The sequence below is a fragment of the Tauraco erythrolophus genome, chromosome 3, assembly GCF_009769465.1.
Source record: "Tauraco erythrolophus isolate bTauEry1 chromosome 3, bTauEry1.pri, whole genome shotgun sequence".
Classification (NCBI taxonomy): Eukaryota; Metazoa; Chordata; class Aves; order Musophagiformes; family Musophagidae; genus Tauraco; species Tauraco erythrolophus.
The window spans coordinates 79,128,986-79,142,176 of record NC_141467.1 but is presented as its reverse complement, the minus strand read 5'-3'; the positions used below and the strand labels follow the sequence as shown (position 1 = coordinate 79,142,176).

The 13,191-nt window shown below is 42.3% G+C and overlaps 1 protein-coding gene across 2 annotated transcripts in view; it reads right to left on the bottom strand.

Annotated features, from left to right (window-relative positions):
• The window catches only part of LOC104375469 (neural-cadherin), a 54,880-nt gene that overhangs the window by 13,047 nt on the left and 28,642 nt on the right, over nucleotides 1-13,191 (bottom strand). For both annotated transcript variants that reach the window (XM_086609466.1, XM_086609467.1), the window contains exons 13-21: nucleotides 12,124-12,373; nucleotides 10,075-10,202; nucleotides 8,736-8,922; nucleotides 8,336-8,479; nucleotides 6,326-6,609; nucleotides 3,749-5,366; nucleotides 2,377-2,470; nucleotides 1,406-1,590; nucleotides 563-795 (exon numbers count right to left, since the gene is read on the bottom strand). In XM_086609466.1, the coding sequence (XP_086465592.1) occupies nucleotides 563-795; nucleotides 1,406-1,590; nucleotides 2,377-2,470; nucleotides 3,749-5,366; nucleotides 6,326-6,609; nucleotides 8,336-8,479; nucleotides 8,736-8,922; nucleotides 10,075-10,202; nucleotides 12,124-12,373 (3,123 nt within the window). The remainder of the gene's footprint in view (nucleotides 1-562; nucleotides 796-1,405; nucleotides 1,591-2,376; nucleotides 2,471-3,748; nucleotides 5,367-6,325; nucleotides 6,610-8,335; nucleotides 8,480-8,735; nucleotides 8,923-10,074; nucleotides 10,203-12,123; nucleotides 12,374-13,191) is intronic.

Here is a 13,191-nt window from a genome sequence, read left to right as displayed (position 1 = left end):
ACACATTTCCAACAGAGCAAGTCACTTAACTCTTATTGATACTTTTTTATTTTTGCGAGAGGGACAGGAACTTTACTAAACTGTCAATGCACATTTCCAACCTGGTTTTCCACTGGAGAATGGTTATTTTACTGCTTTGCTCCCTTAACTCAGAAAGTTCAAAATTATGACTGATTTGTGAGTTTCAGCTACAGAACCTTTCTGCGTAGAAGACTAAGAATTGATACTTTAAGACATCATGTAGAGAAGAAACAGCCAAATATATTCTTTATACAGAGTTTTACAGTCTTTTCAACAGGAAAAACATGTTCACATTCCTAAAAGCTCATTGTGTTTGGGTGACTTCGTATGTATTCATAAACTGGCTCTTTAATTATTCATACTTGAAACTTTTAATATATGTGCTAAAGGACTGTTTGACTTCACTTATTAAAACTACCAATTTTTCTCACACATTTCTCCCTCAGTCATTCTAAGTATGCACATTCAGTAGGCAATGGATATTATCTGAAGAGATACAATGAAAAGATGCTGTGTTTTTTTATGTAATATGGGTACTTACCCATGCTCTGGAGGCTGCTACGTTGCCATTAAGTTTTTCTGCTTTATAATAGGGTGGACCATAAACTGCAAACCAAACATCAACTCCTTGGGTTTGACTTGGGCTATTTAATACACTGAAAATGTGAACATTTTCAAGTTGGACTGATACAATTTCTGAAAGCAGCTTCTTCATCTGGTAGTATTTACTCTGTTTTTCAGGGGATTGGGATATGAACTCCTCTGGAGTGATATCTGTAATAGAAGTTAAAAACCTGACAAACACATCTCTTGCAACTGTTGTGGCAATAAAAGAGAGGAACACCACAGACTCAATATTAAGGTTGCAGAAAATGCACTCACTGCAAATTCAGGAGTATTTTTATTTTTAGGCTCTGAAATTTTCCATGCTGGCTTCTGCTCAGGGTTTGTGTTCTGAAGCTTTTTGACTCTTATTAGTTTCTCTTTTTTTTTTGATTCTTTTAAATCAGAAATACGTTTAAGAAGATTTTACTTTTTCACAAAGATAGAAATAATTTGGTGAATATCAGGCAGATATTTGTTCAAATAAAGGTTTTTTTGGTGAAATATAAATTGCTGTTTTGTTAAAAAGTTGGTGTAGAAATCTTTCATCTTTGTCTTCTGCATCAGACAAGCATTTCTTGCTGTCTTTTTGCTCCACAGATGCACCTTCACATTTAGTGTCAAAGGACCACGTAAACCAAGAAGCATTTTTAAACCCTTACCTAGAAAACTATTAACTCTCATCCCATGTCTAAGAGCAGAATTCTAAGTAACACAGAAGTAACATTAAAGAGGCAGATTTCAGTACTACGATCCTGATGTACTTCATCACATTGCTTACCTTTTATTCGTATAGAACCAGCATTATGGAGGGCATCATCTCTGATTTCCTTCACTATAACCTTCACTGTTGAGACAACATCTGGCCAGATTCCGTCAATGACTCTAACTTTTATGTTGTATGTTCCTGGTGGGGTTCCTTCTTTAATAGTCAGCAAACCTGAGTTATCATTAAGGATAAAGTACCTGTAATAAGAGTTAAGCCAAGGAACAAGCTATGAGAAGTTCAAAAGCTAAGTAGTAATTATCATCACTGATGTTTTTTCTGATCCACTTTATTTTGGGAAAACTGTCAAAGAAAGTAGATGTGTTCTCTTATGAAGGGACAGGGTAGAACAGAACTTTTATTATGTTGCCTTCTGTTGGCTCCTAATGACTCTTAACCAGTGTATCAAGAAGGTTTCTTCCTGCTTCTATGCTGTATTAACTGTGTAGGAAGACTCAGGCTACTATACCCATAACTTTGGAAACAGTGCGAACTCCTAGTTTAGATACATTCATTGAGAGTGACACCTCTGTCAAAACCTCCAAATGGCACATGCACATCTCAACTCCGGTCACAATCCAGACACTTTGATGGGAACACATTCAATATAAATAAGGTCTTAAAACCAGTGGTGACCTGGAAGCACCAACTTGCCAGGAGCCTGGAAGAAGGAGGGTGGAAATCAGTGGGTACTTTTTCTGCAGTGGCTCACTGCTACTGATTATGGGTATGACTGTGAACAGGAATTTGGAATGGCGTTCTAGCCTATCAGGCAACGGGAAGCAGACTGGTTTGGCATGCAGCATTATTTACTGTGGCCTCATGCTCAGAAGAGCTTTTAGAGCTCTATACACAAGCGTCTAACCAACAAAATGCTTTTGCACACTTGTTTTCAAAAAAAAGGCAGTTTAAATACTTTTTATGTTTCTGTGTGCAGGCAAGTTTTCCATACATTTCACCCAACTCCCATTTTTGTCTCCAAATACCTTGATGTTTTCCCTTCAAATTGGTAGATTTTGCGATCCCAGTCGTCGTCATCAGGGGCATGGACTTGGCCAAGTACAGTCGTGGGGAGGATACCTAAACCAACACAGCATATAAGTGGCACAGTTGGACCTCTCACACATACACAAACAGACTGGCCACTCAAGTTTTACTGGTTTGTCTTCAGTTTAAAACCACTACAAAAATAGTTCTGGTGGTTCCCTAGAGAAGATGTGCACCAGTTTGCAAATACCACATGGCGTCCTGCTTATTGGATGTTTGCTATATGGCTACATAGATTAATTCAACAGGTAACTGCAAGGAAAAGCAGACGAGAAGGAAAAAAAGACAAGCCACCTCTGAGGAAAGATTTAAGAGATATTCAGAAACACCAGAACTACTCATTTTCACTATTTTGGCTGCAGTATCCAACTAATTTACAGAGTGGGTTAGATAGGGATTGGGATTTGGCAAGATAAACAACCAAAACGCTGACTGGGTTATAAAGGGTAAAACCCAATACTAATTTGGAGGAAATCACAGCAAGATAAAGAGGATGTCCAAAATGCAGTATCCAGGCTTACTATGAGTAGATGGTGAGATGGCATGCCCACAATAGATACTCTATTTAACGTGCTATCAAACCACAGGATACACAGCAGAGTAGAAGAGGGAGGAATGATGCGAACCTACACGGATGCAAGCATCCCAAAATTTTTTTACCTGTGTGGTTTATTTTGCTGTTAGGCTTATTATGTGGGGACATTGGATCACAAGAGAACTGCTAGCTAATTCCCAAAGCAAGAAGGGAAAAGTGGTTTATCTCACACTGCCTGCAGCCAACATTCACAGAAGATTCCCCCATAACGGCAGTTGTCAGCTGAAGGCTTATATGAATGTCTCAGGCAGTTTACACATGAGTTCAGCTTAAGAGTACTCACTAAAACTGAATTCAGTCCAGAAGAGAGAAAAAAAGTTTAAGGAGGAGAAAGAAGGTTCTTAGCATTCAGACTAATCACTTCTAAGCAACATTAAGAATTCTGCTAACTGTTTTCCCCCTGAAATGTTAATACTGCTGGAAAACTGCATCTGAAAACAAGGGATCACTACTCGAGTTTGACAGAAACATACACAGAATAGCGGCCAGCTATGCTCTTCCTTCCAGGCTGGCTCAATTTCTTTCACTAGCCAAGTGGCCCAGAGTCCTGTGCCCCTGGCACCTACTGCTCTCTGGAGGGGCTTAAGCAAACTTCATTAGCACTTCTAGTAAGATCTTAGCTTATGTGGAACAGGACAGAGTCCTCCTGTGACTCTCACAGCTGCTCCTTTGGCCTTACTGTCACACTTGAAAGCAAACATCAGGGAGTGATTTACCATCATAGCTGTAAATGAGACATTCCATGTAGCCCGCGGAATGCGGGTGGTCGTTTTGGTCACCGATATTCACAGTCAGCGTGTTGGTGCAGCTCATTGGTGGGACCCCACTGTCAGTGATCAGGATAGGCAGATAGAACACCTTGTGCACTTCCCTGTCAAAAGTACGCAGTGCGGTGAGCAAGGCACTTCCATTGTGGAAATCCTGCAAGTTGAAGTTAGCCAGGCTATCGGAATCACTGAGAAGGTGAAAGGAGAAAGGCGCTCCATTAGCAGCAGTGTCTCGGTCCTTAGCATACAGCAAAGCAGAGGTCTCGTTCATTTGAACAATCTGTGGAGAAGCTGTGTTTTCCCAGACCACTGGGTTATAATGAGCCTCAAACTCTGGCCCATTATCATTTACATCCTGCAGAGTCACTAAAACAGTGGCACTGCCAGTCAGAGGGGGCTGCCCCATGTCAGTGGCAATGACAATGAGCTGGTATTGTGTCACTGTCTCATGATCCAGCAGTCCTGCAACCATCACCCACCCATCACTAGCCACAGAGAACTGACCACCTGGGTCAGACTTGTTTAGCAGGTGGAAAGAAAATCTTCCATTCAGACCAGAATCCAAGTCAACAGCAGAAACCTGAATGACCTTGGTGCCAACTGGCGCGTCTTCCCCCAGTGCAGCCACTTCATAGAACTGGGGGTAGAAGACAGGAGCATGGTCATTGGAGTCCTCCACATAGATCACACAGTGAGCAATGCTGAAAAAATCCATGTCTTCTGCTTTCACAGTCAAATTGAACACCCTCTCATGAGGCTTCTCAAAGTCAATCCGCTTTCGTAGCCGGATAAACCCACAGTTGTTGACTTCATCTGTCTCTATGGAGAACTTGCGGTCGTTGTCCCCATCAAGGATGCTGAATGTCACCATGGCATTTTCTCCCTCATCTCTGTCCACAGCAGACACCACTGCCACCTCAGTGTTAATACTCGCGTTCTCAGAGACAAATGCCGTGTAGATCCTTTGCAGGAAGACTGGAGCATGATCATTCACATCAGTCACTAAAATAGTGGCAGTGCCTGTCCCAGTGAGCCCTCCTCCATCTCTGGCCTCAACCACTACTTGGTACTTGTCTTTCTTCTCCCGATCCAGGGACCCGAGCACTGTATAGATGGTGCCACTAACTGAGTCAATTGAGAACAAGTTCAGATTAATTTCATTTTGGACATTCTGAATGATGCTGTATGTTACTACAGCATTCGTACCAGCCTTCGGGTCATCGAGGTCCACTGCTGTCATTTCCATGACAGGAGTGTCTGCTGGAGAATCCTCAGGGACATGGCCCATGAAGCAGCCATCCAGCACACAGAGGAACAGAGGTGCATTGTCGTTCACATCCTTCACTTCTATGATCACATCTGCAAAGCCAGTCAGTCCCTCTCCGCTCTCATCTGTTGCAAGAACAAGAAAGCGCCACGTTGCTCGTTTCTCACGGTCTAACCTTTTATTTGCGCTGATCTCACCCGTGTTCTCATTGATGCTGAATTCGCTGCTGGCCCCCTGCCCGTGCAGGGAATAGTTAATGGCGTTTTGATCAGCCGCTTGGTCGGGGTCTGTTGCAGAAACCTGGAACAAGCCACAGCAGGTAAGTGTTGATGTGAAAGAAAAGGGGAAATCACTGTTCTTTCATTGATGGAGTTGGTGTTGTGCAGGCTAAATAAACAGCATGCATTTTAACAGCAAACATCTATTGGTTTGGGCCATTCAGGTCAAGTACTCTTTCAATAAACATCATGCACAGCCTACAGAAACAAAAAGACCATGTTTAGACGGACTAATATATTCTGCTTCCCAGTATATTTTGGAAAGAGGAACCAACTGCAGGAAGAACCAATGGAAGTAATAACATATCTGCCGAGCAAATGTTTCTTATGAAACTCTTCAGAGCTGGAGTACAAAGGCAAACAGGGGCTGTTTCTCTCCGAGTGAGCAGAAGGCTGCGAAAACAGGGTGGCCATACATCCAAGCTGACTATTAGCACAGGCCAGAGAGAACTGCCAGCTCCTGATTTGCATCCAGGGATTGTTTAAGAGAATGCTAGTTGGGCCAGCCAAGCAGTCCTCATGCCGGGAATGGCTCTAACAACAAAACAATGAAGACAATCGAGTTCCAGAGGCAAAGAACAATCCCTGGTAATGTTTATTTAGTAGTATAAAAGTAGCCAAAGAGTCTATGACTTAAACGCATGAGGTACAGGTGCCAACTACACTACGCTTTCACAGTTAACGCAAAATATGCTAACTCTGCTTTGTAAAGGAAAGCCATCACGTTTTTCGTCATTTAGATTGGAAAAGACCCTTAAGATCATCGGGTCAACCGTTATTTATGCTGGTCAAGGGAGCAAGTCCATCATGCAAATTCAACCTGGCTTTCTTTATTCTCTTCTTTAAAGAAAGTTGTTAGCTAAATCCTAATACCAGGGCTCACCAACCTGAAAGAAACTATCTTTTTGGATTTGTGTGAATGGAAGGGATTGAGCTGAACAAAAAGTTAGGGTTTGCCCTGCTTTGTACAAACTGCTTTACCTTTAGGACAAGTACAGGCAGATCTGTGAGCTCCTCTAAGACACTGCCCTGATATTCATTCTGAGTGAAGACTGGTGCTTCATCATTCTTGTTGATGACATTGATGATGATAAGAGTGTGGTTTTCCCATTTTCCATCAGAAGCTACAAGCCGGAGCTCATAATGTTGTTCTTGTTCATAATCCAGAGGCTGAACGATGAAGACAGTTCCAACCTCAGGTTCCACGTCAAAAACTCCTTTCACATTTCCTGATGTGATCTGATACCTTAGTTTGGCATTTGCACCTGCAAGAGAAAGCAAACGACCATTGCCTGCGCACTTTCTGAATGCTCAATCCAGACATACGCAGTGGACAAGTATTCAAGAGAAACTGTATTTGCCCAGAATGTTACAGCATCCGTGGGAGATAAAACATAGACACAGTCACAAACAGAACGATCCATGTATGTAATTTGAAGGGGTTGCGTATGGTAGATTGAGGGTTGCATCTACATTTACATTCACAAATATAATTTCCAGTCACAGAAAAGCACCTGTTTGTTGATAATGAAGGAATCGTGTGCCTCTAATTTATTGTGTGTTCATTTGCTGGTAATAAGAAAGTAATATACTATTAAAATACTAGAAGCTATTTCTTCTTCATGTTTCCTAAACATCCCATTTCAAATGCCAATATTCCTTGACTTTTTTTTTTTAACCACTGGATGGTGCTAATATATAACAGAAGTCCTCTATTTTGAGCAAGAATTCATCTCAGAAGAACATTCCACATGTACAACAGCAGTTGTTTGATTGCTGCAAAACATTTAAGAATAAAAAAAAGTAAAATTATTTGGTGCTTCATGTTTACTTATTTGAAAAGGAAAAAAAAATACATTGCATTCCAGGACAAAAAGTCATTTTCCAAATTAAATAGATGAACTGCTAGAAGTACAAAAAACATTCAGCATTTTAAGTTGTGAGACATCTGTGGATGAGAAGACTAGAGCAACACAGATGGCAAAAAAGTCAAAAGGCTGTGCTCAACTTTTCTTACTACTTGGAAGAGCCTGGCTGCCTTTGCAGCCTGCCTTTCAGCATCACCTGCTAGCTGCTTTTGCCAAATCCTCTCAAGTGCAGCAGTCAGGTTCAAATGGCCTTTTTACTTCTGCATCACAGGCACTGAGGAGCACAGGTATTACAGCACTGCCATGGAAAGGAACGCTCAGCTCCCACCTGCTCCCAGCAACACGTTCCTCTGGTGATCATTTGGGCTCTGTCACTAACACATCAGCTTCCTTTCTCTTTTACCCATGGGTTTGCTTCCTGTCAGTAAGTTGAGCTGGACCAACTCACAAAAGGAGCCAAAAAGCCCCTGCAGAAGCAAAGATGGGAACTGACTGGTGGTGCAGGCTGTTGGACTGGTTCAGCACATCTGGTCCCACCACACTGTAAGGGCAGTTTCACATCATCAGAGCTGATGTAACAATGTGAGCCCAAAAAGAAGGTCTGGCTTTCCTTTTTTTTCCTGCCTTCTTCCTGCCTTCTCCCTGCCTTCATTTCTGGCCACGTCATCCCACATTTTCCACTGTTTGACAAATCCTTCCACAAGCAGATTCGACTCATTAATTCACCAAAAAGCACGCAGGTTTGGTTTTCTTACAATAGTAATAAGTAAATCTGGCTGACAGGCAGCTCTGGAATCACAGGAGTCAGCAGAAAGCAAGTACATGCTCAGGAGTGAGTTTTCATGTTACCTCTTGTGAAGTTAGAGAAAGGTTGTGACTCCAGGTGATTTCATTCTGCCCCAAAGAGACTACCAGCTAGCTTAACCTTTGCACTGTGAACCTGAACACCTAATACAAGAAAATGCTGCCATATGCTCAGAACTTGTCTCCTCACTTTTACAAAAGCTTAACCATCTCCTGAATGAAGAGATTTGTTTGCCCAGGAAGGAAGTAGCCCTACACACAACACAGAGTAATACTAAGAAGACTTAAAGAGAAAGACATGCAGAGCAGGTCTACTCACCCTCATCTTCATCATCTGCTGTTGCTGTCACAACAGGACTTCCAACATCCCTGTCCTCATCTATGCTGACTTCGTACACTGACCGAGGAAATGCTGGAGCATTGTCATTCACATCACTGACAAAAATTCTTACATAGGCTGTGTCTAAGAAGGGAGACACAAAAGCAACATGCAAACTAGAAATGACAGAAGTGGAACACCTTAGAATCATAGAATCATAGAATGATTAGGGCTGGAAGGGACCTTCAAAGGTCATCTAGTCCAACCCCCCTGCAAGGAACAGGGATATCTCCAACCTTGTTGTATTCCAGACAGCTCACACACCTCTCAAGTCTAGAAAAGTTAAGGAACTCAATCTCTAATATCTTCTACTCAATATGTAATTCCTTACTAGTTTTACCTGTGTTGGGCTGCCCATGAACACCGGGTCTAGCAGATTCTGAAGAGTCCTGAGACTGAACTTCAATCAAGTAAGAGGCTCTTTTCTCTCTGTCAAAAGATGCATGGGTGGAAATAATTCCTGTCTCAGGCTCAATGGTGAAGAACTGATAATCCTCACTAGCATCTTTCACTATTAAGTAGTGAACCTGAAAAGGAAATAGTTAAGAAAGGTTGCATTTCCAACTTTCATTTGTACGTCCAAGTGCTGTGAGCTCTCCTTTCCCCAGTAGCCTCCTGGGGCTTTCAGCAAAGTAGCAAGATTCTAAGGAAAGACAGTTCATCTGGACAGAATGTTTTGCTCATTTTGAAATAAAAAAAAAAAACAACAGAATTCTCAAACAGAACAACAGCTGTACCAATCATATCAAAGCCCATCAAGCCCAGTATGTAATCTTCAACAGTGGCCAGTAGAAGCAGTTAAGAAAGATCATGAATAACAGAAGGACAGAGAAAGTATGGAATGACATCTTCCCTGGTGTGTCCCCAGCTGCGTTGCTTCTGATCTCAAAAAAAAAAACGGACCTGAGAGTTTGGGTCCCATTCAACAGGACTGAACAAATTAAAACCTCCACTGATGAAAGTTATCCAAATTTTTCCCTTTAACAAAGATTTGGCTTCCTCCTCTGAAAAAAAAACATTTCCACCCCAACTCCAACCCCAAGTCATGCCCAGCACACTGCCAGGCAGCTCTACCACACAGGCTGGCTTTTCAGAAGTTGCAAAGTGAAAGTTACAGGAACTGCAAATCTCTACTAGCCAGAGCTCCCTCTCGGCAGAGCTAGTAGGACTTTTGGAAAAGGCTCAGGAAAATGCACAGAAAATGATCAGTTTCCTTTATAACACTGCTTTTTTGCAGGGTTGGGTCATTATGACAATGACCCAATGATGGTGAAATGAAATGTTATTTAATTGACCATATTTAAATGGCCTTATTTAACTGGCCATAATCACTGATGGTTAATTAAATAATGATCTGAAGAGACAAGAGCTTGGAAACATGTTCTGCAGCCACCTCCACTTGTCCTGAGAGCAACCCTGAGAATCACACTGCAGTGCCTCGTCATGGTTGCTGGATCAGGATGAATTGTTACGACGCAGCATCCCGAGATTGTGAACAGCATCTTCTCTGCCTGCCTCCCATATTATCCACATCAGGCATGTGCTAGACAAATGCTTGACAAGTGCTTTAAGAAACGTTTGTGGCTCATTACCCTGTCGTCTGCTGCCTGTGCACTCTCACTAATTACAATACTACAACTTGCCTATTGGGAGGAAAAGAATTTGATGTAAGGCCAAACCTCTCCATGTAGGCCAGAATCCAAGTCCGTAGCTAACACCTGAACCACAGATGTGCCAACGTCAGCTCCTTCTGTTACAGACACCTCGTAGTTAGAAGACATGAAGAATGGAACGTTATCGTTGACATCTGTAAAAGGAGGTGATGGGGATCATGATGAGAAAATGTCTGAAGACTTTTTTTTACTGAATTTTTCCCCACAATTGTAATTCTGCTTGGAGAAAGAACTCACATTGTACGTACTAAGAAGCAATCCTGCTTTGGGTCTTCACATTTTCGTGGCAGCTGTCAGAAGGCATTTTATAGACATTGAGCAGTTTCTGGGAGACAGTGGCCTAATCTCAGCTAAGATACTAGCTAACAACATGACCAGTGATGATCTTTACAGTAAGCCCATGAATGCCAGAACCTGGAGGTCTTTCATTCAGTTTGTAAAGAATTAGTCATCTACAGCAGTAGTGAATTTCAGCATTTTATTAAGGACTGATTAACATACAATAGAAATTAAAATTTCAGAGTCAACAGAGCTGACAAAGAAGGTGTGTAAGACAGTCTTTCCTGGCCTTTGCAGGGCAGTATAGCCAGAGTTATGTTAGGCTGTAGGACCTAACCATTATTTAGGATGCAGTTGCTCATTAGCCTCATCTAATTACTGGCTGATGTCCAAAGGAAGCATGCTGATCTTCCCACTCTTGTCAGCCTGCTCTAAGCCATGAGATCCCCCTTCCCATGACCTGGATCACGTGGCCCCATGTCAACAGTGCTCACTTTATTGCTCTGACAGAAGACTGACTTCCTGGAGGGAACAAAGCCAGCTGATCTGACATACTCTGCTGCTGTGTCATCATCAGATCCAATACAAGGGATGTGGTGGGATCGTGCAGGTGAAGGAAGGGCTGCCCCAGTAGCGGATTAGGCACAACACAAAGTCATGTCAAGCTTACACCAGTGCTGGTCTTGTTTGTCCTCCTTACATGACCCCTGGAGAGCTAAACTGGAAAAGGTATGTCCAGTGTTTTGAAGGGCCAGTTTGTGACACATTTTCTCCCTAAAACTGCTGTGTAGGACCAGGTGAGCACAAGGAACAGGCAGGAGAACTATGGCAGGAACTGACTCGGATCCATTTAAACTGCTTTGGAATCATGTCCTCCTGCTCAAGCCATGACGAACCAGCCTGGTGCTCCTCTTTGTCTGTAAGACGATTAAACTCAGAAACGCTGCATAGTGCCCTATTTATTTTTTCACTTTTCACAGTTTAACAGCCACATTTTAAGAAAGCAATTTTCCTGCACTCTGGCACAGTGCCAAAACTGAGGAGCGGTAATGACATTTCCTCGGTTCCATCTGTCTTTACAAAGAGCAGACAAAAATCTTAGTATCTCATTCTGCAAACCCTTAAGCATACGTTTAGTTCTACTACTGCCACATCACTTCATTGATTCTGACACACAACTATTTGCAGGACCAATGTCTTAAATTACTTTTTTTTTTTCAATGTTGTCACTGCAGGCTCCTGTAAATCCCAATTATCCTCCTCTCTTACATGCACAATTGCCTGTGAAAACTTATTTTCTAACAGGCTTTCTTCCTTCATATTTTATAGGAGAGAATATGTCTTGTTAGAGGTGAGTTCCAGCAAATTAACTGAGTAAGGTAAGGAAAGTAAGATGCTATAAAAGACTTCTTTTTCTGTGTGCTTGTGCATAAATAAAGGAAAATTCTGCATACGATACTTTCTGGCAGTTATTTCTCTCTTAAAGGTGTTTAACTTAAAATCTTTGCAATTACACTTATAAAAGCAGGAACTTGTGTCGACATGCACACAGCCCACTTTTGTATTATCAAATTTTCACATTTTATAGTTGCGCTTAGAAATTGTCTCAAACAAAGCTCTTTAGTGACAGCACAACTTCCTTTTACAGTATAGAAACGTACAAAGCATTCTTAGGTGGCTTGGCATTTCATGGATGGTACTTTAACTCATAGTGTTATACTAAAATTAACAAGACTATTGTTCTGAATGAGCTGTTCTAACAGCAGCAAAGCTTACCTGTTATGTTCACATGAACAGTGGTAAAGGAAGCTAAAGGGGTCATTGCTACGTTTTGTGCCCGGACTGTCAGGGTGAAAAACTTAGTTGTCTCAAAGTCAAGTGGTTCAGCGACTAGAAGAGAAGCAGATCCATCAGCTCTGTTTGGCTTCAGATAGAAACGAACTGGCATGTTAGTCTCTGGAACTTGACCCTCCTCCAGATTATATGTAACCCTGGGATCACCAAGTGGGGATGTGGCTTTGATGGTCTGAAGAAGAAAAGAGCCACCGCATACGTTCATGAAGTGTTGAGTTGCAAGTGTTAAATGTTCAGCTTGATGGCAAGAACATACATGCATATATGTTCTTCAAGAACATACGTGCTTGTATGACTTGGATAACAGACAGAAGAGAAACAGTTTACAGAACTGAGTTTCGCTTCACAACATTTAGGGTTGCTGCAGTAAATTTACCTGCCCATAAATGCTCCAAGCAAGAGCTGCATCACTGTCTAAAGGAAATCCCTCCTCTCTCCTCCTTCCAAAACAAAAGCAATCCAAAAAAAGACTGTTTCTCCACTGAGTGGTACATTTTACCAGGCAAGATAGAGACAAAACCTAAATTGTTTGCAAGTGCTTGGATATTACATGCAGGAGGAGGAAGGCAGGAATTATCTGGCAATTTACAGAAGAGACTATCCTTAAAGAATAAGTCTGTACAGGTTAAAAAGGAATTGGTTTGGGTTAGAAGAGCGCAAAGGAAACTACAGCTGTTCCATGCTGTAGTGCTAAACTGAGAAAAGATGTAGGAAAGATGCAGGTGGGCAGCAGAGTCCACTGAGGATGCTGGAGCAAGGAGTTGGCCCTAGGTGGGAACGCTCCAGGATTTCCCATGCAGGCAGGGCACGGGGTCTTGCTTCTCGTTCAAAGCCACTGCCTGCCGGAGCACACTCTGAGGGTCGTCTGCATAAGAAGTCACTGGGAAAACTGCTGCCAGCTGAAACGCCGGCCTGTTCTGCAACAGGGGCTCCTGACAAACACTAACGGGGTACACAGCTGTGAAGGCTGGTGAGGAAACAGCACAAGGC